The sequence below is a fragment of the Artibeus jamaicensis genome, unplaced genomic scaffold, assembly GCF_021234435.1.
Source record: "Artibeus jamaicensis isolate MK-2021 breed Jamaican fruit bat unplaced genomic scaffold, CSHL_Jam_final scaffold_660, whole genome shotgun sequence".
Lineage (NCBI taxonomy): Eukaryota > Metazoa > Chordata > Mammalia > Chiroptera > Phyllostomidae > Artibeus > Artibeus jamaicensis.
The window spans coordinates 7,828,917-7,851,696 of NW_026522052.1; the positions used below are offsets into that span (position 1 = coordinate 7,828,917).

Genomic DNA, 22,780 nt, shown 5'->3' on the forward strand with positions numbered 1-22,780 from the left:
GGTACATGATCTGCAAATATTTTCTCCCCTAATCAAAGTTGCCCCTTACTTTCTTGATGCTATAGTTTGCAGCACAAAAGTTTTCAGTTTTGATTAGCCTAATTAATCTATTTCTCCTTTCATTTCTAGTACTTCGATGTTATAGCTAAGAAATCATTGCCTACCCCAAGGTTATGAAGATTCACTCTTGCAAATCATGTGTTTTTTTAAATAAGAGTTTTATCACTTTAGCTCTTACATGTAGGTCTATGACCCACTTTGAGTTGATTTTTGTGCACAGTGGGAAGGGATCTAGTTTCTTTCCTTTGCGTATGTGTATCTTGTTGTCCCAGCACCATTTGTTACAAAGATTCTTCTTTCCTTATTGTCTTGACACTCTTGTAGACAGAGATTTGTAAATACTTAGGGCACCTGTGTTTATGAACTGCCTGCTTAGTCTTTGACACAAATAAGCATTTGTTTCAAGTGGCTCTTCAACATTTCTCACTGTGGTAAATGAGAAGTTTTTGATGTATAGTGAGCTTAGTGAGTTGAGGATACCCGAGTTCCAAATCAGGTTTGGCATGTGATTTTTTTGAACCTTCCCCAACCCCCCAAAATTGCCATATATTCTTTATTTTGAACCAAATACTATAAAATATTTTACACACATTATCTTATTTAAATCTTACCAAAAAATCCTTCAAGTTACTAGTAACTTCATTTTATAGACAAGTGAATTGAGCTTTACATAGCTGAAGTACCTTGCCAAAAGCTACATTGTTAGTAAGTTACAGACTCTGAATTTGAGGCCAGGTTAGTTGGACTCCTGTGCTGGGCCTTGAGCAAGTTGTGTGAAATAATAGAAACCAGGAAAGGGCAACAGAAAACAGCCATTATGTACCCAATTTGTGAAGGGTGCAAAATCTGAAAATCTAGTTATGCTACATGGTTATCAATTTCCTCATCTCTAGATAGGAACATACCCCTCCCCCTTACCTCCAGTATTACGATGAACCAAAACAGACAATATTTAATTTTTAATTTACTCCAGTGTATTTTAACTCCAAGAAAAAAATCAGCAGACTTTCCTAGGAAAATTTCATCAAATTTTATGAACTAATTGTACACATCTCATTTAATGCAAGTTTGTTTGCCTCAGATGTTAATATTGATACTTACTTTTCAGGGTTTTTTTGTCTTGTCTTTGATGGATTTTAAAGAATGTCACTAACAGCTGTCTGGAAAACATCCTGAATCCATAGAGTATGCCACAAATAAAACACTTAGTGAAATGAATATATTCAGTTTGGGCATCTGGAAGGCACGAACAGCTACCGTGAAGCCACCGGAAGCAGAACTACCTCGTGTATTGGAGGTGCCTCTACCCCTTACACCCAAGTCAACCCCACACGTCCTCTGCCCACCTTCTTCTCCTTCCCCCTCTGTCAGATGCTCCCTGGGCCTGTGGAGGAGAGTTGGTGATGGGTGGCTTTAGAACAATGAGACCTTTCCCAGAATGTATTGTGTGTGCATTTGTAATGCCATGCCCTACTTGTCTGGAAGTCTCTACAGGGACATGTTATTCTGTCACCCCAGGATGCATATATAAATGGAAAAATATTAGCAATCTGTGTTCTGTGACCAGCTGCTCTTACTCGTAATGCTTCCCAGAGTTTTCCCGCTGCAGCTGTGCAGAGATGTGCAGCAGGAACTGACCTGCCCAGCGCAGGGCTACGCTTCGTGTCAGTTTCCCTTGCCCCCCAGTTCCCATGAGAAGGGAGAGAGCCCTTCCTCCCCTTTCCCTTAATCTCCGGCTCTGATTTCTTTCCTTCTCTGGTTTTCCCTTGAGCTCAGGCAGACACATCACTTGGGACCTGGCGGTATCCACCTCCCGACGGCAGCTTCGCTTATTATTGCCTATTTTGAGTGGCGATGAGTTAGAGTGAATGCATTGATGATCTTTTTCCACCACCATTGCCTTCCCTCTGTCTCCCTCTACACACACTTTCCTGGTGGGGAAACAATGACTCAGAAGGTTTATGGGACATAAGTGGTAAAAGGTCTAGCGAGAAACCCAACAAATGATGACAAAAGACTTGGCAGGAGAAAACCCACACGTGAAGGCCCCCGAGTGGCAGGTGAGCGTGATCTGGGGCCTGGGAGTAATTTGAGGGGTTGAGAGAACGTGTGTCTTCCGTATTTCGTGCAGCTGACTCGGATCTGGTTGTGCAAAGCCCTGGAGCGTCTCTCCACTGGGGACAGACGCTGCGGGCTGAGGGCTGGGGGGCTGCCCTCTTTCTGGACGTTCCCCAGAGGTGCTGGGAATTCATGCCGATGGAGGCACTTTGTGACCTTAAAGGCCAGATGAGGGAATGCGTGCAGTTACTTCAACCAGAGGAAAGGAGCGGTGCTCACTCACATCTACTTCTGAGGGCTGACACCTGAAGGACTTAAATGACCTCGACAAAAGGACAATGTAAGTGAACAAACAAAACAACAGACTCATAGACATAGAGACAAGACTGGTGGTTGCCAGGGGGCAGAGGGTGTGGGCAACCGGGTGAAAAAGGTGAAGGGATAAAGAAGTACAAATTGGTGGATTACAGAATAGTCACGGGGATGTAAAGGACAGCACAGACAATAGTCAATAATATTGTAATTGACCTGGCGTGGTACCAGATGGATACTGTAAGGTACATGATTGTCTAACCACTCTGCTGTACACTTGAAACTAATAGAGAATAATATTGAATGTAAACTATAATTTAAACAAATCAAGTAAACGGAAGTAAAAAAGTAAAATGACCCCAAACCCTAAGAAGATAGCATATAATGGATGTCTCCTAATTAATCTCATAAGGAATCCCATTTGCCAGGGTTACATGGCCAGGTTGCCCTGAAGTCATTACTTAAATAACCTGCTAACTGGAATATATTGACACGAACTGTTCACACGCTGCTCTGCACGGTCAATCCCCCGCCCTTCCTCTCTTTAACGAAGTGGTTTTTTGCGTCTTGATTTGTCTACATTATGCCTTTTGGTATTGCTCAAAATCTCAATTGGATTTAGAAAGCAGCTATTTCTATCCCATGTAAAGTATGCTGTTTCCTAACACCTTCATAACATTGTGTTTACGCAGGGTACTTAATTCTTTTACCCAATATCTCCATGACAGTACTCACATTTACAATACATGTTTCTTATCTTACATTCTTCGATTAAAATGCATTGATTATATGCATCTCATATTTCTACTTGATTAATATGGCATTCACACTCATAGTCATTTCCAATCATTCTTCTCTTTCCACCATGTTCTCTATTTATCTTTTTGTAACAAACTATTCCTGCCATTTAGTTTATTTAACCTGTCCTTGGTGAATTAACAGGTGCGATTTTTACATGCTCAGTGCTCAATGGCTGCTTTGTATTCATACCAAGGGGTATCTTGAGGAGATATAGTTCTATATACAATTCAGCTCTATTTGTCTTCATTCCTTAGAGGTCTTGGCGAGTCTGCCTTGAGGCAAGATGTTAAAAATGGAGATGTACTATGGTAAAAGCGAGTAATAAAGAGCTTCTTGCTAGCCCAAATTTGATTTTACAGCCTTCAACTCTTTATGATCGTTTTATACTGAGCATTCCCCTTCGGTGGTAGGAGGCTTGCAAGAGCAGTGATCGCCCAGGGAATGGCAGGCAGTATTTGCTCCCTCGGTCTCAGGTTGAAGGTTATGAATGCCTTTGCTGATGCGATTACTTATTACTGTAATGGCTACCACACAGCCATGGAATCACCTCTGTGTCTTTGGGCCTCGATTTCTCTCTCTACATGGAAGGCATCCTCAAATATTAGAAAAACACATCTTCCTAAAATTGAAATTGTGGTGGTAAAATAACAAGCAAAGAACTGACCCCCAATATCATCCTATGTAGAAGTGAATTTGTATCAGGATCCGTAGGCGGTGATTTTTGCTACAAGGCTTTGTGATTTAGGAATTGGAATCATTCAATGACTTTGGTTATTTTTAAATGTTTGGGGATTTGGAAGAGTTCAAATTCTGTTTTGCCAAATGCTTTAATGTTTTTAATGCTAATTTTGAGGCCCATGACCATTTCATGGAAAATTTAAACTGTATGGGATTTCTTTATAATTTAGTCATCCCTCATCTGCATAGGGCAGCCACACAGATTAGTGAGTCTTCATAAGAACACTTGGAAAAAAAGGTTTGTAGGGTCTAAAAATTAAATGAGCTAGAAGCCTCAAAGACTGAAGTTGGTTTGAAAAGTTAAGCTCTCGAGCTATTAAAAAGATTTAGAAAATGGCTGGCTGTGTCTCCTTCAATTTTATTATTAAAGAAACATTGTATCTAAAAAGTGTGTGTATGTGTGTAGAATCTGTACATGAGACTGGATAATTTCAAGTGGAGAGAATTGTGTCTTAAGATGTTAATGTTGTTTCCTGAGTACATAGGCCATCTGTAGCAAAGCGGGCAGTAGACCTCTTTCTACTATTTCTGAGCCCATGGAATCTCGAATGGTCACTTCATTTCATTCATTCATTCATTCATTCATTCATCCTTTTATTCGTTATTTCATTCACCTATTTATTTATTCCATTATCTAGTCTTTCGACATTTGTTAAGCAGTTACTTTGTTACTATGGTTGCTACTGTGTTCTAAGCTAGAAATGAAAGCTTGGATAGAATATGGGTCCCGCCCTGGAAGGCTGAGTTGCTTTTCAGCCATGTCGTGAGTGCTCAGTCAGAGCCCGAATGTGCTGATTTGAAGCAGTTTGTCCTGAGAACACAGAGGAGGACGTACAGGATTTTGTCCGGGAAGGGTCTGGAAGCCTTGGTGGGGATGGGGTGGTGTTTGCGGCTGCGTCCTGACAGATGAGTGGGACGGGTGGACCAGGGCTTTCCAGAAAAAGGCCTGTGAAATTGCACGCAAGGGTGAAACAGCAGGGTGTGTTCAGAGGACACTCGAACAAGTCCCAGATCATTGGGATGCAGGGTCCCCTCGAGGGAAAGAAGTGACATGTGGTTGAAAGGTGGGCAGGGGTCAGATTGTATCTGGCCAGCAAGAACAAGTGTTTGAAGGGATTTATTTCTACATCATGTTTTAAAAAATTGTGGTCACGATGTGTTCTCTTCTTTCTGCCTTCCTCTCTGATCCCTCTCTGAGGAACCGTATCTCTCACACAGGTCTGAGCACTGCTACCCAAGTGGAGACCAGCCCGTGGCTGCCCTGGCTGTGTCTTCCCGGGGCACGGAGGCTTCAGGTGTGAGTCCTTCATAAATGCTCCCCTCCGGTGGGGAGAGCAGCACTTTCAAATTGTGATGCCGGCAGATTCGCTCCAGAGATTTTTACACGGTGGCAGAAATTTTTCCTTCCCAAATCATTTATTTTTAAAAATAAGAGAAATTTCCTCTATTCCGTGAAGCTGGAGGTAACTCTAAGTTTGAGCTAGGGATGAACGAATATGCAGTACGATCCAAGGAAACACCACGGAGAAGATGGCTTTTCAAAGGCTGATGGCGGAGCTTGTAAGAAGTAGAGCACTGGCTTGTCTGTCTCTAGGCTCTCTGCAGAGGTTTTGCACAGAGGAGAGCTAATCAGGAGACCTGCATGGGGAGAGAGGCGTGTTATTTAATTAGCTTTACAATGGGCTGACTTGAAGGCACGTGGTGGTTTTAATAGAGGGAGATAGATGTCCTTTTTTGCAGGGCTAATTGTTGGGGAAAAGCAGGGTCTTTGTTCTGGCCCAGCATGAGGGCTCTGATCTCTTGGAGCCTAGGGCTGCCCCTGCTTATACTTTTAGACAGAGCTATTCAAGGCCGCTCTGCAGAGAAAAGAAGAACAAGAACAGCATTGTGTGTGCAGGATCAGTGCCCAAACCTCCCCAAAGTCACTAGGAAAAAAAGAAAGAATGAGAGGACCCAGCCATGTGCATTTTGGAGTATTTCCCCGTCATTTATTTGCTACGCTTGTTGGAAAGGGCAAAGCTACACTTTAATCAACTTGGAGCTGAGGCGGGGTGACTTAACCAAGTACTCCCAGAAAACCAATTAAGTTCACTTTCCCAATGATATGGCGTTAATCTTGCCAAAACGGAACAAGCAACCAGTGTGAAGACCACATATATTCCACGCTGCCAGCTTTGATGGCTTCGTGCCAGGCACCGGTAGTGCCAGCAGACAAATTATGTAGCTGATACCCTCTCAATAGTGAAATCCGTGTTGTGAGAGGGCAACAGATGAGCAATGATGTGCCGATGGCTGCGGGGTGGCGGAAGTGGCAATGAGAATGCCTTTCCCTGGGTTCCTTGGGCAACTGGTCAGCACAGGTAGTTGCCACCAGCAAGCAAAACACTTCATCTGAACTCTGGGTAATAAGTCCCAGCTCAGAGGGAGCGCTACATAGGTCCACCATTCTGTGACTAAATGCATGCGTACGGCCCAACTGGGGATGGTTAGAGGTTGAGGTTTACAGCACAACTTAGGCTGTTAGAAAACTTCTGGCTGTTAGCAAAAGAGTCAGGTAAGGAAAATGTAAGGTGGGGTAATACAGTGAAAGACTCGCATGAAGGCAGTGCAGTGGTGTACTGCCTAACGGGGGCTAGTTTGGAGCCGGCCTCAGAAAGTGGTGCAGGGCATGTGCTGGACAGCGTAGAAGATGCTGCTAAATTGCTGACCAGCTCGAAAGCTAATGGGCGAGGCCACTGGTGTAAGATCTTGTTTTGCTCAGGTGGCACAAAGTCGCCGAATGGGCACCAAACCTGCAACCCAAAGTGGAAAGAATCCAGTATCGGAAGGAATCCTAGAGGGTGCATATGTTTCTATTTGCTGCTAATATATCATGTAGCTGTGAACATGCAATTAGAACTTCCATAGCCACATTTCACATCTATATAGTAGGAATCAACCCCCTTCCATCCGAGAGGCCTGGTGTCAGTCAGGACTTGTGCGGTTTGCAGACTCGGACCTGAAATTATCTTTATCTTTATGTCATGATTTTAATGGCACACACCAAGAGGGGTCACCGTGTCCTAATATCTTTGAAGAACACTAAATGCCACAATTTGAGTGGACTTCCATAACAATCTTATACTCAGTACATCTGAAGTCACACTTATTATGTTTTCAAATTAAAAACAGCAGTGAAGTGTTGTTGAGTGCACCCTCTGTATCTAACACAGTGCGAGTCACGTGGCACCTATTCCATCCACCTTCAGTTTGACTCTGTGAACTGGGCACTGTTCTTGGCTCCATGCCACAGGTGAAGAAAGTGAGGCTTCTGGAGGCTGAAGGACTGGTGGCTGGAGAATGGCCAGGGTCAGACCCAACTGCTGTCTATCTTCTGCCGAAGCCCATGCTCTTTCCCAGTCTCCTACATTGCCTCCGCCGTTATTTTAGAGTTAAAGTACATGCTCCGCAGCCAGGAAACCAAAGCCTCATAGTCCATTTGGCAAGAAACTGCAGGTCTGTATATAGGGTATTTGCAAGCATGGACATTTATTTGGAAGTGTCTCCTTACCTCCACAATATAGTCAATTCAGTTCAATTAAAAGAACGATAGCATCCACAACAGAACATGTTAGCTCCCTGAAAATGAGGAGGGTATGAGGAGGCCCGGCCTTTCCTGGATCTGGAGTGGTTGCTGCCAGCCATCTGGTCTCTCTCAACACTACGGAATTCCCTGAAAGACAAGTCCATCATCCTTTCGATTTTTAACAATTCTCTGCATTATTTAGAATTTTTCATTCCTGGAAAGGGATGTCTTCTGGGAACCTGCCCCAAGAGAGCCATCTGCAGAGTGTGTTTTCCTCCCACAGGCTGCGGCCAGCTCCCCACCCAGCTGCGCCTTCCTCACCCCAGCTCTCCCCTCCCCAAAGGGTCCCTAGTGGCTCTTCCCACCAAGGCCATTTGGTGATGAAGGCTTTCAGCATTGGTTTCCCAGGTGTTTCTGATCACTCTGGTGAAATACACTTCCACAAAGAAGGACTTCCGTATTTTCTACTTTCCTCATTCTCCATGTTACCTGTAATTACTTACGATTTTGAGTGTTGAATGCCTGAAAGTGCTTCCCAGGCCTGACTGATTAAATGGCGCCTCCTTACATGTTACACGTGGTCCAGTTTGCATCTCTCCTCTTCCCAACTTGAAGGAAGAAAGGATTTTATTGTGTAGGAGCCCATCTAGATAGACGAGACATGAGCTGGGGTCTGTTCCACCTCCTGCATCATAGCCAGGACCACGTGCCGCATTCCGCCTCCGTCACAAGGGTGATGCAACGGGCCGAGTGAGCCCAGCTGGCTTCCTGTAAATTAAAGGAGGCCCCGTCTCTCCTTGGCCCTTAAGAACAGAGAATTAAATGTGAGCTGTAATTCCAGAGAAGTTGACATATCCCTTCTTGAGGTTGTTTCTCAATGGTCAACTTCCTATTAGTGACATATTTGATGCCCAGTAAATTCTGAATATGAATCATTACACTGGATGACCTAGAGTTGTTTTTATGGATTTACCTTCCTGCATATTTATGGAACTCAGATTCTGGGCACATTTTTCAGATCTGTAACAGCAAGAGAATTTAGAAAGAGTTCTGTATTTCCCTGCCTTTGTTATTAGATTCATCAGGGGCAAAGGTAGGATTCACATGAAGTTTTTAGACCTCAATAATGTTGTGCAGCTAAAGGTAGGATAGAAACAGATTCCTGCGTGAGACATACTAGATGAATGGGATGATGTACTCAGAGAACATTGGTTTTACTGGCTAGTAAGCTATTCTCGGTGTGAGACATTCCATGTTTTCTTAGGCCTCTTAAATGAACCTGGGTCTGAAGAAAGTGATGCCAAACTACGTGAGCTCCTGATGCCCAGCACAGCTCAGGGGCAACGGTGGGTCCTAACCAAACCCGTTATCTTTGGTTTCTATGGTTTAAGATCAGTGTGCTTTCCCATGGACACATCTCCATTGCTCATTAGCAGATATAACTACTTAAGTGTGGAGAGGAGAAGGCAACCACACTCCAAACAGCAAGAGAGTTCAGGCCTTCTCCAGTGCCTCTGCACCGTGCGAGAGGTGGGAGGGGCTTGGCTGACTCCCCCTCCCCTTCCCACCCCCATCCTCACTTTCAGCCTATCCCCTTCCTTACTGTAGGGGATGCAACGGTCCAGCCAAAGGATTCCAACAATGCAATGCTTCTGGGGACCTGACCACTTACAGTAAATTTGAGAAGCTGGAGGGGAATTCTAACAGGCACTGGGCTCCCCATCAAGTGTCTAACAATCTATTCATGGAGAAAATTGCATCCACTTCATGCATTCTCTTATTGTTACAAATAAGGAATATAGTGAGTGCATCTTATCTTCACGATAACCGGTGAACTAAAAGATTCAGCTTAAAGTTCAGAAATCCCTGATGGCTGTTTCTGAGCAGCGAACAGTGGGCTATAGGGAAGTTCAGATCAAAAAAAAAATTGAGCAGTTTGCTTTGTGGTGAGCTTAATGCCATTTTCACGAACAGCTGTACCCAAATATACTCAGATGAAAAATATAGCAACTGAGGTGACCTTAGGCAACATTTTCCTTTAAGGGGATGGGAAGCAGGAGATTCGAGGAACAGAAAAAATAGTGTATAAAGACCTTTCAGTTGGAAAAGAGTCCCTTGGTTATCTTTTTAGTCTTATACTTTGAGGAAATTTAAGTCTCACAAAAACTGTAAGATATCCGAGTTATTGATCTGTCTCTGGGGTGTTAGAAAGCTATCTGTTGATTAGTTAGGTAATCCACATAGTTTATTCAGCAACTGTGTCTCGAGAGGAGCACCTCGTGACAATGAGGACTGAAACCAGCCTCTGCCCTGAGGCAGTGTGGGCGTCAGGCTTGCGTGTTCACCCCCATGAGGGGGCGGAGCACTGAGCACAAAAGCAGCACCTTGAGGGGATGGGAAGGGAAATTCTTTGCATACAGCAAATGTTCACGTGAGGAAGACACTGAGAAAGAGCCTCTGTGTTCAGTGTCGATTTTTGGTTTGACCTTCGCTTGCATCTTCTGTGACCTGCCGAGACCCTGTCACTTCCATTTTACTCTGTGTCCTTTGCAACTGCTCTGGACTGAGGCCCCTTATTGATTTACTTTACTGTCATTCCATCACTACTGCCCATGCAGGACAGTGAAGTTGGCTCTGTGAACTGCTGGATATATCACCAGACTTTACCTTCACTTTGGAACCTTGGGATGTTCGTTAGGTCCTAGAATGATAAAGACACGGGATTACTGTGACTCTATCTCCTCGTGTCCCTCCCTCCCCTTCCTTCTGGCCCCTGGCTTGTCCTTCCACGGTTGTCAGAGGCGGTTCCTACTTCTGCTCCCACCAATGCCATCATCCCATTCCTGTCCGGAGTATTCTTCCTCTAGTATTACCTGCTTCCTCTGCCTGGCTTCCAGTATCAAGGACAGGGGTGAAGAAATTCCCCACCCCATCTCTGCTCCTTCATCTCTAGGGTGGTAAATGCTAGTCCTTTGGGGCAATCGACTTGGCATTTCAAAATGAAAGAGGGAGGAGAAGGGGGGAAGATTCCACAATAAAATTATCTTAATTTGAGATGCAGACCACAACTGCAGAGAACATCTGTTTTGAAGTCTGATGTTGTCTTTGTAACCAAGAGCAGAGCAGGGCAAGATCAGAGGAGGGCCTTCGTCCTCCAGCAGATGAAAACACCTGCATCCTGGGGAGGGGCCAGGGGCCTGTTCTCAGGGGTACCGAGCACCTTGCTATGAGCCTGGTTTTTTTCTTCTGCCATGTCATTAAAGAACACTGGTTCTCCTGCCATTTCTGCGAATGCCATCATCCCTCCACCTCCCCGGGAGACCAATTTAGGACGACTTAAATTGGAATCCAAATTACACGATCCCCAAAGGCTCACAGGGCAGCGGGCCTTCTGCATTATCCCTGCCTGGGGGGGAGCAGCATTCCTGGGAAACATGCTCAGGCTGCCACTCCGGGTGCGGGGGGAGCCTCAGAACCCGGCAGCCTTGCCTGGCAGCTGCCCGCCTCTTTCTGTGTGATTGGGGTCAGGTTTGCAGCAAGCAGAATACGTGATGTCTAAACTGTGGATTTTAAAAAGTGTCCTGGTCTGTGGATGGGGCCAATCCATCCCACATTGTTGGGGCTGCAGATGCAGCTGAATGGCTCGTAATTACAGTCTAAAGAAACTGCAGACGGCAATGGAGCAAACCCAGACCCCTTTTCTCCTTGCAGCCCATGCCAAACTGTCTTGCACAGGGAATGATAGTGTGGTTATCCTGTAATGTACTTGCCCCAAGCCAACACATTCAGTGCAGAGAAGATGATTAGATTTCTAGAAATTGCCTGATCATCTATCTGTTCCCATGTACTTTGTACCCTGCTTCATGTCTTGGGAGCGTCGGGCAACAGACCACGCTGAATGGCAGTGACTTCTGCAGCAAAAGTGCCATCTGTAAATGTAAGGAGCTGCCAAAAGAGAACCTCAATCATGGGGTCCAGTTCTGGTCCTGACGCTGCCTTTTTCAGGCTGTGTGGCCTTGAGCAGAATGACTTACTTATTCTCTCAAGCTCATTTCCCACCCCCTCTGGTAAACAGGAGAGCTGGACTCATCTCAGATCTCTAAGAGACTCATCTAACGCTAACACATGACAAAGCCAAGACCTAAGTTTTGTCTCCAAAGAGCCACCACACGTGATCAGAACCACAGCTTTCTGCACCAGAACCACAGCTTTCCTGTGATTCTTAAAACAAATACAAATGCACAGTTTTCTCTTCTGATCAGGTAGTGCTGGAATTTCCCAACTGAGACCAAAACTGGGTGACTTCTCAATTCAGGAGCGAAGGAGGAGGCTGGGGGAACTTTTAGATTCAGCGTGGCCATGCTCCCAATCTCTGCCTGGAGAGACAGCTCAGGTAAATAGAGGGTCCACCCTCTCTGCGAAGGATGTGATTTCTCCAGTATTCTACCTTGTACGGGATCGTAATGGCAGTAACAATGATTCCACATTAATCCAGCAGTCTTTCTGACCTCGACGCTGTGCTAATTTCTTTGTACGCATTTTTCTCATTTAATCTTCCAAACCACCCTAAAAGGTGGATGCTGTTATTATCCCTACTTAACACATGGAGGAGCTGAGGTTCAGGACTGTGTGACTTACGAGTAGTGATTCAGGGGGTTAGTTGGTAGAGCAAGAGTTTGAACCTGAGCCTTATTCCACAGTCTGCGGTACTCACTTTCATCTCCGTTTTATTATGGAGAGCTCTCCCCAGGCAAATGGGTCCCAAGTCCTCCCCGCTCACCACCCTGCACTCCCCTCCTCCTGCTTCCCTCCCGACTGCCGCTCCCCTTTTTGCTCATTGTTTATTGTACCATCTAAACAATAGCTAATGAGTCTGTATTATTACACGGTAGGGAGAGCCAGGGGTGATTTTACTCCCTGAAACAGAGATGAGGTTATGACACAACAAAGGTTAAGTGGCTTTGGGGAGGTCACAGAGCCAGCCTGCATTCAGTGACAGCACCGTATGAGTCCCCGAGTCCCCGACTTGGGTTCCTGAATTGACCTTAAGGCCTTTTGACATCAGAGTTTAATTAAGAGCCTTATTTTCATTTTTCTGGCACTCTCTGGTTTTCCGTTTTACGGCTGCTTGATAACGGGGGCCTGAGAGCCCCAGGCACGTTTCTGCCCTCTGTGCTTTTATATCGCTCAGCTTATGGCGCAGAGATCTCTGCTTCAGGGTCCAGCATTAGAAGCCTGTTCCTGCGAGTGAGAACGTTGCCTTTTCTCAAAAAAAAAAAAAAAAAAAAAACCCAACCACGAACTCAGACAGGTTGTTAACTGAGGAGTTTTTCTTCGTTTTTAAAAGAAATCTTACCTTTAAACCAGTCAATTAACGTCTGTGAGTCATCAACCTGTTCGGGATCAGCCGTTAGTGGTCTGAATGTTTTTGTACTTTACCTCTAGCAAAGCGTATGTTAGCTCGAAACTCAGAGGTCCTTTGGTTTGTCGAAGATCAAAATTCAGGAAAGAGACAACTTATTCTAGAATGTTTTGGGAGGGGAAGAGTGTCTTCTGCCACTTTGAAATCAGGCGTATTTTAATATTTAGTTTTTACTGAAGTTGGGGTGGAGTCGAGGGAAGAATGTGACTGAGAAAGTGTGTTTGTTTATTTATTTGCATACCCCAGGAGATTCTTCTAAAAGTGGGACTATTTTCTTCATGCAGTAAGTCCAGTTTCACACCCCTGTCCCTCAACTTCTGCAGCCTTTATTTTTTTGATTCTTATTGACAGGATGTTCCTGGTTTAGGAAGCCTCAGCACTTGCTGGATGTAATTCCCCGAGTCTAAGGAATGCTTAAAATACAGTTCTGTTTTCTCCCAAGGTCGGGAGGCATAGAATTCCACACTACATCAAAAGCTAGGAAGTATGTCCTTGGTAGATTTTTTGCATGCCTTAAAAATCAGATATGATCTAGGGACAGCTCGCCAAGTAGAAGGCAAGGCTCAGATGATCTTGTTTTGCTGGTGGGGAAACCGAGGCACAAATGAAATGAAGTGACAGGAGTACTGGGAAATTAGAAGTTCTGTTTCTTCCATGCGAGAATAAGGGCAGACCTACACCCAGGGTCATTGACACTTTTTAGTTCATCTCCACAAGCCAGAGCAGTCAAACTCACTTGATCTTTGGCTTAGAGTTGATGGCAAAGTAGAAATCTGTATGACCAGGAAGTTGATAGCTCATCATTCGACACATATTGATGGAATATCGGCCATGTATTGAGCATGGGGATTGACATTGCTTTCAAAAATACGGTAAGACAGAAATGGCATCTCAAGTCCAGAAGAACATTTAGAAAAATCCACTTGCGTCCTAAAGAGAATAAAATTTTCATTGATCAAAACTGATTGATCAGGTTGACACTTGCAATATTTGAACTTGTGCATGTCAGTGCATCTTGTTCTAAGGGAGGTTTCAGCCACAAGGTTAAAGGAGAACTTTTGATAACATCTATACTCATGATTAGCTCATGTTGATGGAACTTTCTGGGAGGTCTCTGGTGGCTCCTGGCTACCTCCCCAACTTTGCCATGTTGTCAGTCTAGTTCCTCAGCTGGGACTTTCACATGCTTTGAATTTCTGTGCCTCAGGACGGCTGGATCAGAGAAGGGTGACTGTCACGTTGAGTCGCCACTGTTGAAGGACTGAAGGAATACATCCCCCACTGCTAGAGTGGAAAGTGTTTACAGTTTAATCAGGGAGGGCTCTTTCGGTGTCTCATTTGGGGTGGGGGGTTGGTATTAGAAGCAGCGTGCCGGCTAGCCTGGAAAAGAAAGTTGCAGAGTCGAGAAGAGAGAAAGGACTTGTTCAGAGGAAGCTTTTGAAAATAGAGAAGTCCTCTTACTTGGATGAAAACAAAACTCATCATCTTCTTAAAACAACATCAATGAAACAAAATTTCTCAAAGCAACACTTGATTTGCTCAGTTTTTCTGCTAATGTATTCCTAGTGGGTACGGCAGGCTTGGTTTAAGATTTCTTTTCTTCGCGGCTCATTTGGATGTGTGAATGCACAATTCATTCATCAGCTGTTTCCCCCAGCTTTTCCCAGGATCAGAAATGTCTGTTCTTGTCATCTGGGGGCCAGCATTGTTTTCTCATACCTTTTGGAAGCACAGCTGGATTACGACAATCCTTCAAAAATTAGGATGACCCCATAGGAGTATTTTCCTCTGGTTACTGAAGGAGGGGCATGATTTGAAGTTTGAACCAGAAGTTCAAGATTTATTATACTTTCTATTCCTGGTTCCTTCCCTCATTTGCTGGGGGAGAAGCCTGCAAGTTAGAATTGCTTCGGGGAGACTAAGCTGGGATTAGGTGAAGGTAAGCAGGTGTATTACAGTTTACCCAAGGCAGAAGTTACAGTTACAGGCATGTGTGGGAGTTCAACGTAATACATGCTTAGAAATCGGGAAAAAATATCTATTAAAATAGCTTTCTCCAAGGTTCAGAAAAATTTATATTGAGTTTCTAGTTACTCAAAGATAGAGCTCAATGTCTGGTCCTAGCTATAATATGAGTTAGAGGTATTTGCCTCTCTATCTACTAATTATGTCAATTAAGAGCAACTATCTCCATAACCAGTGTATCAGTGGCAAGTCATTAATTATTCAGGATCGTGTTGTGGTGTCCGAAGTGTCCTCGGTTCCCAAATGGGACAGGGGCTCTGCACTGTTGTGCTGTTGTGGACGATGTACTCCAGAAATTCAAAGCCACAGGGCTTCTGCATTACTTTTGGGGGGTCGGGGTGGTGGTAGTGTTCATCTAATAGAGGTAGTCGTCAGTTTTATTCGAGAGAGGAGAGGCTGGGAAAAGGAAGGACAAAATCTGGGCCAATGGCGAGATAATCAGAGGGATGGGACACAGCTTCCCCCTTCTGCGCCAAAACCACTGTGGGGAAAACTGAAGCTTGTGGAAGCCCAAGACTGATTCTAGTCCGGGCTGTTCTGGACTCTCCCAATCTCATGCAGCAAAATTTGGGCCTCTGTTTTGGGGTCTCCGGTAGCCTGCCTTGGGCTTGATGCTTCTCAAGGGCAGGTCCATCTATTGATTGCACTGGTGGATTCTGAAAGGGTCTCCAGAAACACCATCCCCGTTGATTCCTGACTCACGGGTTGGAGTCCAGTCTCTCCAAAGCCCCCTGAGGACACTGGCTCGCGAGTGTCCTGCGCCTCCTAGCACGCATAACCCCTTCCTGTCATGCCTCACGTCCTGTGTGTCAGTCTTTGTGAATGAATGATGTACACGCACTTTGAAAACTATGCCACTACCGAGAGAGGGCCTGAGCGGATGACCAATCCCTCAGGAATGCGTGGAGAATCAGGGGGACTTTTCCGAAGTGGTCCGGGAGGCTTCGCACGCAGCCCACTCCACGCGGCCCTGAGCCGCAGTGCTCTGGACACCACCAGCAGAGCTGAGGTGCACACCATTCCATGCCTACTCCTCCTCGGCCTTGCAGCGGGGTCTGCGGGGAGCTGGGGCGGGCTGCGGGGCGCCCCGCCCACCTTTCTTTCGCTTTGGGCGGCCGCTAGCGATTGGCCGCGGGTCCTGCCAGCCACCACCCGCCCCGCCCCCTCCCCGCGGCCCCGCCCTCCCTCCCCCCTGCGGAGGTCCTTGTGGGGCGGGGTAGGGGTGGGGGGGCGTTGAGGCGGGCAGTGGGGAAAGAGGCGCAAACCGAGCGCCGGGCTCTGCGCAGAGAGAAACGCCCTAAAGAGGAGGGAAGAGCGCGCGCGGGAGGGAGGGCTCCAGGGAACGGGACGAGCAGAGGCAGCCGGCGGCCGAGAGGAGGGAGCGGGCACCGGCGAGGAGGGAGCGCCTCGGCACAGGCGAGCCTGGGACCCGGAGCGCGCAGACTTTCCCGCAAAGTGCCGACTTCGTTAGAGAGTGCCGGGCGCTCACCTTCTGGGAGCGGGGGGATAGGCGGCGAGAATTCGTGATTTTTAGTGAAGAAAATTGGATCGCTCCCGTCCCCTTTCCCCTGTTACAAATCCCCATTAAAAAGACAAACAAGAATAACAGCAAACTTGCCATCATCCCGTCCGTCCCCTACTCCTGGCACCATGAAGGCAGCCGTCGATCTCAAACCTACTCTCACCATCATCAAGACGGAAAAAGTCGATCTGGAGCTTTTCCCCTCCCCGGGTGAGTGGTGACGGCCACAGTTCTCGGGGGCCAGGGTCTTCCCTGCTTCTCCCCGCCTCGCAGTTTCCTCCCAGGCAGTGCGTTTCTGCCTGCGGGGCGATGCTGGTGGCAGCTGGAGAGAGGAAGAGGAGGGCTGTTGGTGGCCTGAGACCCTGGTTTGGGGGGTGGTATTTATTTTCACAGCTGCGGTTTTCTGAGGAGTGGGGAAAAGCTTATAGAATGTTGAACGCCTGCATTCCCATTTCTTCATTTTTCTAAATGAGCGAGAACCCTCTGGCTTCATCCCCAACGTTGGGGGGATGAGTACTGTCGCAGAGGATATCAATCCCCTCAGTATGTGTTCCCCAGAAATGGACCTGGATGGGAGGCCCCGGGCAGTAAGAGGGGAAAAGGTATGTAACTGGCTGGCCCTCGGGCGTTTTCACATGTCTTGCCTTCCTGAGTTCCCTGTCACATGCCCCTTTGGTTTCCACCTCCTCTTTTCTGGAGGAGGACGAGGAGATGGGAGGAGAGTTGAAATGCACGTCTTAACTTCAGGGTACATACTGATTCTTTTCATGCAGGTTACTCACTTTATCCATCTTTCTAATCTACCATAAATTTGCCCTCTGGCGCTAAAGATTTGTTAGAAGAGGGGAAGGACATCCCAACGCCCATCGCGACTTTGAGTCGCCTTCAGTTAAGTGGGTGGTGTTCTCCTCTTTGATTGGAAGGATTTTTTAAAGAAGAAAGGGATAGGAAAGAAATTTCATTTTGTCTTAGCACGATTTTTGGTGCTAAACAGTTTAATGGAGTCTGACACTCCATTATTCATGGAGTAAATGCAGTTTAAGAAGAAAAGATGATTTCTCTTAGATAAGGAACTGCCAGCTAGCCTTGGAGATTAGTGATTCTGGAGGGAAAGCTATGTAGAAGGATACGGAGGGAAGGTGATGCTTTCTGGAAAATAATTAACAGTGATAACGTGCTGTTGTGTATCAGCTTATCGATAAGTTGAGCCGCGGCTGCTCCCGGTGGCTTCCACTTAATGCCTCTGCCGTAATGAGTTGCTTATTTGAACTCTTTCTGAGTCTGCTTCAAGTTTCAACACAAGCCCAGTCTCTGTTTTGTCGTTTGGAGATCCTTCAGAAATGTTAATAAAGACATGCGTGTCCTCTGCTCTTAGACACCCTGCTCAACCCCAACACTGATCACTGGGAAGCGCACAAAGAAGGCTGGGGCTTGTTTGTGTCACACGGATGACGCCGGAGGGTCAGAGCGATGCTGACATCATCTGGAGCCAGAGGCACATTTTTGGGCCCTGAAAGCTACAATTCAAAAACGATGTTGCGAAGACCGTTTCATTTGGGGGTTCAAAGACGCCAGAATTAAGTTCTTTAGTCACAACTGATTTGGACCATATATATCCAAGAAGTGACAGGGTAGTTCTTAGCAGAGGTACGAACCCAGCTAACAGGTCTTCCCCTTCAGAATGGCTTGTTTGCGTGTGTTCACGGATTGGGTCATGGGGGAATATCGTGTAGTTGTGCCAGTTCCCACCCCACAGTGGGTCCTGTGTGCTGGGGAGGGAACAGTCGCTGGTAACACATGTTTTAGGTCCCACAAAAACAGCTAGGCAATTTTGAAGGGAATTAAATGTTAAATACTAGGGATTTGTGCATATTATGCTGATATTTTGCTTATTGATAAAAAAATAAACCCCAAGTATGGAACTTCCCTTAGTTTTTCCATCTGTAAAATGGGTAGAGTAAGGCCTAATGCAATCGTCACATCCATCATAAGAAGCACCTTTATTTGCTTCTCTTTTTCGAAAAAGGTTTACGAGCCACTGGTTAGGTTTTGTAAATGGCCTTCGATGCAATACAGTTTCAACTGGCTAAAGAAATTGGGCAGTCATTGAAATGAAAATCTGCCATTTGTTACAATGAGATTTGGTTTCTGGTGCTGTCTTGGGGAAAAGAAAGGAAGAAAATTGAAAAAAAAAACATATACAGAATACAATAACCAAGTTTTAGTTAATTTAATCCTGGGCGTTTAGAAACGTGTGGATGTGACACCCATACCTTACAGGGGGAAGAGGGAAACAGAGGCACAGAGAAGGTAAGAATATCTAGTGAGCCAGCTACTAAAGTAAAACGAGTCCATGTTTGTAACTTCGCAGTGTGCTGTTGCCTTGAGTGGTACTTTTGAAAAGCTCTGCAAAGAAACTTCAGTTGCCACTTTAACTTGCAGGTGCAAGGAGGGAAAAAACATCGGTGCGACTGCCTGCTTTTATGGTGGGAGGAGAAGACACTGGCTAAGTGAGGATTTGCTTTGCCCATCAGACCATGCAGGACATGTGTTTAAAGTTTAACTTCTCGCAGCGTGGCTGTGTGTCTACAGCTGTGACTTAAATATTTGTCAGAATGATTCTTTGGGGTATTTAGTTTCTTATGTGTGGGGACAACTGGTTTGGGATCTTATCTGCTTTAAATAATTAAACCAGGTCGCCTTGCCCCGGCCCCCACTCCCATTATGTGAGAGTTAAAGTCAGGTGGGAGGGAGGTGGGGTGTAGAGACAGGACTGTTGGATCACCTATTTGCCTGTCTTTGTGAATAGGACTTGGTCGAGGCCCTTTATTCTAGATTGAGACCTCATAGGGGTTTTGACAGCTTTCAGTACCAAATTCACATGCATGTACATTGAGACTGAATGTTTCTTCTGGGTGGTAAGAGGTACCATGTTGATTGCAGCGTGCGATGGCAGGGATCTCAGATCTTAAATCGGCTAACCAGACGGGGCTATTGAGTGCCCATAGACTTCCCTCCTGGGGTGGACCTTGCAGCTTAGTGGTGGGGGCTGGGGGGGCAGAGCAAATACATTCCCAAACCTCTTCATTTTTTTCTCTCCTTTGCACCCTACCTTCCTGGTGAGGTGAGGGCAATACCCAGGGAAGAGCGGGGGTTCTGATTCTGGCTGTGTGCTGTGTTACAAAAATGAAAAGTTTTGGTTCTCTTCCAACCCCAGTAGAGGATGTCCCTCCTTTGGGGACCCACATTGGCCTCAGAGATAGGGAGGAGCTTTGTCCCTCTCCCAGTCCCTTTCATCATCAGTCCCTGTATCTTCATCCGTGTGGACAAGAAAGGAAGGCAGAGTAGCCCAGGCTCCTAGGATTGCTTGTTCACTGTACTTCCAGATCCCCAAGAACCATACTCCATTAATGACTAAAGAGTCCAGCAGTTCAGAGGTGGGATCCCAGCTCTGCCCCTCACCAGCTGCGTGACTTTGGAAGAATTGCTTAATCTCTCTGTGTTCCAGCTCCCGCATCTCTAAAATGAGTGTGATCATTGTTCTGCTTCATAGGTTGATATGAGAATTAAATCTATTAATGTGTGCGAAATCGTAAAACAGTGCCTGACCCATAATAAATTATATTAACAGCCTACTGGAAAGCAAATCAACAACAATAACAATAACAATAACAAAAATGACCCTGAATTGTGTAGAATTTTCAGGGGCCCTTGAAATGTGTGATAGGGGCTATTACTGTACGATGCACCTCTATACTTATAAGAAGAGCAGAGTTAAAGAGAACATTTCCACCTGCTTAGCTGAAATCTTACACTCATTCTGTGCTCCAGAGGGCAAACACTGAGATGGGTAACTTTGAGAGTGTCAGAGGATCTCGAAGTCTTGAGTCTTGGAGCCAAAGGCGCAAGGGTTAGTTGGTTACTTTGGGTGATGGGCTTTGTCAATGCTACTAAAAGGCAAAAATGCCACCAGGACTAGAGGCCACAGGGATGTTTGCAGGGTTGATGGAAAAGTAGAGTATTTCAATTATGCAGACTTGAGAAATGCATCATGTCCAGTTATTATAAAGTATCTCACATTTTATTTATTTATTTGGTTGGCAGAGCTTGCATTCCTGGCATTTTTGGTTGGTTTGTATTGCTGTTTTTTTTTTGGTCCGTGTAACTTTTTTTCTTTCTTAAAGAGACCAGACCACCCTGGAGGAGATCACCTCCTTTTAGGAGACAAAACAGCCACGCTCAGCCTCCCAGAGCTCAGCTTGCTCTGGCCTCCATCAGAATCTCTGCAGATCCAGAGCTGGTTAGTGTAGGTCAGGATTTTTCAAGAAAGTGGGGGTCTCTATTTCCAAAAGCACCTATAACTCTACAAAGGCTGCAGCAGCAGCAGGAGCACAATTAGACGCCTGTCTGGGTGGTGGAAGGAATGACCCATGGCTGTGGTGGCACTCCAGGAGCTTACAATGAAGGTAGATTCGTGCATTTACCAGTTATGGGGTCTTCCGGAAGCACATCATGAGCCTGCCTTACCGACTTGGCACTTGAACACAAAATTGCACGTTTACATTCCACACTAACTCTGGGGTGGGGGAGGCCTTATTTTATCTATTTTGAAACGAAGGAAATGATATTCAGAGAGGTGCACAACTTGCCCAAGGCCACACTGTTGGAAAATTACAAACCAATGAGCTGTTGCAGGCATTTTGTGCTTAAAGTAAAAGCACAGTATTATTCATAGAAACTCTGGACATTGAAAGAGGGGGGCGTATGAGAAGGCAGTGATGGTTGGTGCTTTGGGGGTTGAAGAGGTGCAGGGTCTCCCAGTCACCCTGCCCGACTCCCCTGAGCCTGGGGAAAGGGTCTCTCCATGCACTGCACTGTCCCCAGACCCGGCAGTCAGGTGTGCTGCTGTAGGAAGATGCAGGAAGGTTCGGCAATGCGTGCCTGCAATCACCAAGCAGAGGGCCAGGGTTCTTAACTTCCCAGCGTATTCCTGCATGTTCACTCTCGCAGGTAGGGAGGTGATTGTGTTCACTTCCAAGGACACGTCTTCCCCGAAGCTTCCCGATTCTGCTGGCTTACCCTTTCATCATGGGCACTGCTCTGCACATCATGTCACGACCTGGGTGACAAGAGACACAGATCAGCAGCGAGTTCACTTTCTTGATTTGGTTGTAGTTTAATTTTTCTGTTTGCAAAGAGGCCAGAGGTACCTACATCTGCTGATCTGCCATCTACACAGTGATGTTTTGTGTTTCTGAAATTTAGTTTTTTCAAGTCCATTTTCTGGGTCAGGGCTCACCGTTTGTAGTTATTCTGGCCCAAGAGTGAAAGTGAGCCCTAGGAGGCGGGCTGGCTACTGGTCTGAGGGTAAGGTATTGGCTCCTCTATCACTGCCTGATGGGAGCATTTTCTCCAAATAATTAACATCCTGGGGCCCACAGTCATCACAGAGGAATTTGTATATAGTTGCCCTGTTTCTATCTGGCTGCTCCAAAATGAAATGTTGGCCCCATTTCTCTGCTTAGACAGAATCTCTGGTAGGATTTGTCTCTATGTTAACAACATTCTAGGTCTCTTCTTTGCTTATAGCTGTTAAGCCCTTAACTCAGGGTTAGGAATGCCAAGACAATCCTTAAATCTATCCTCTTCACTTGCCAAGGGTCTATAGCTCATTTTTGCTTTTCTCAGTTGGGTTAAAGATATCTCCTTTCACACTGTCAGTAGATGTTTTTCAAATTGCACAAACAGGCTGTTCCTTCTGGGCTCCCTTTCTGAAGCCCTGTGTCTATCTGTGTTACCTTTTTAATTTAATTGTGCAGTTTATAGTCTCCATGCAGATACAGAAAGAAATTGGTCTGTAGTGTAGGCTGCAGGAGATCCAATTTCATTGGCAGGGAGCCATGCTGACAGGCACACTTAAAATATTGCTGTTCAAGCCGTAAATATTTATTGATTATTTGGTCAAGTTCATTGTATTTCCCAGGTGCTTTCCAGTTTCTGCTGCTTGGGTGCAGACCTGATATTGGCCGTTTCAAATGTGGCTTCTTATGGCCCTATCAACATCTTTCAGTTCTTTTCTGTAGCATTTAGCTCTTTCTATGAAAATTGTAAAACATTGACCCAAATCATGCTCTAAGACCTAAAGTAAAGTAGCATTGGAGAGTTTTAGGCTATTGGATTGCAGATCTGGATGGCATATGGATCGGGAGATTTTATACTTTAACTCTCCAAACCGGGACACTGTGGAGAGTGTCATGGGCACCATTACTAATTACAC

The 22,780-nt window shown here is 45.8% G+C and overlaps 1 protein-coding gene across 5 annotated transcripts in view; it reads left to right on the forward strand.

The window, feature by feature from the left end:
• Positions 1-22,780, forward strand: part of ETS1 (ETS proto-oncogene 1, transcription factor) — a 126,872-nt gene that overhangs the window by 49,110 nt on the left and 54,982 nt on the right. For 2 of the 5 annotated variants that reach the window (XM_037134240.2, XM_037134242.2), the window contains exon 1: positions 16,242-16,713. The exons of the other annotated variants lie outside the window; for them this stretch is intronic. In XM_037134240.2, coding sequence (XP_036990135.1) covers positions 16,632-16,713 — 82 coding nt within the window. In that variant the 5' untranslated portion in view covers positions 16,242-16,631. Of the gene's footprint in view, positions 1-16,241; positions 16,714-22,780 lie in introns of those variants that run through there. 5 annotated transcript variants of the gene reach the window in all.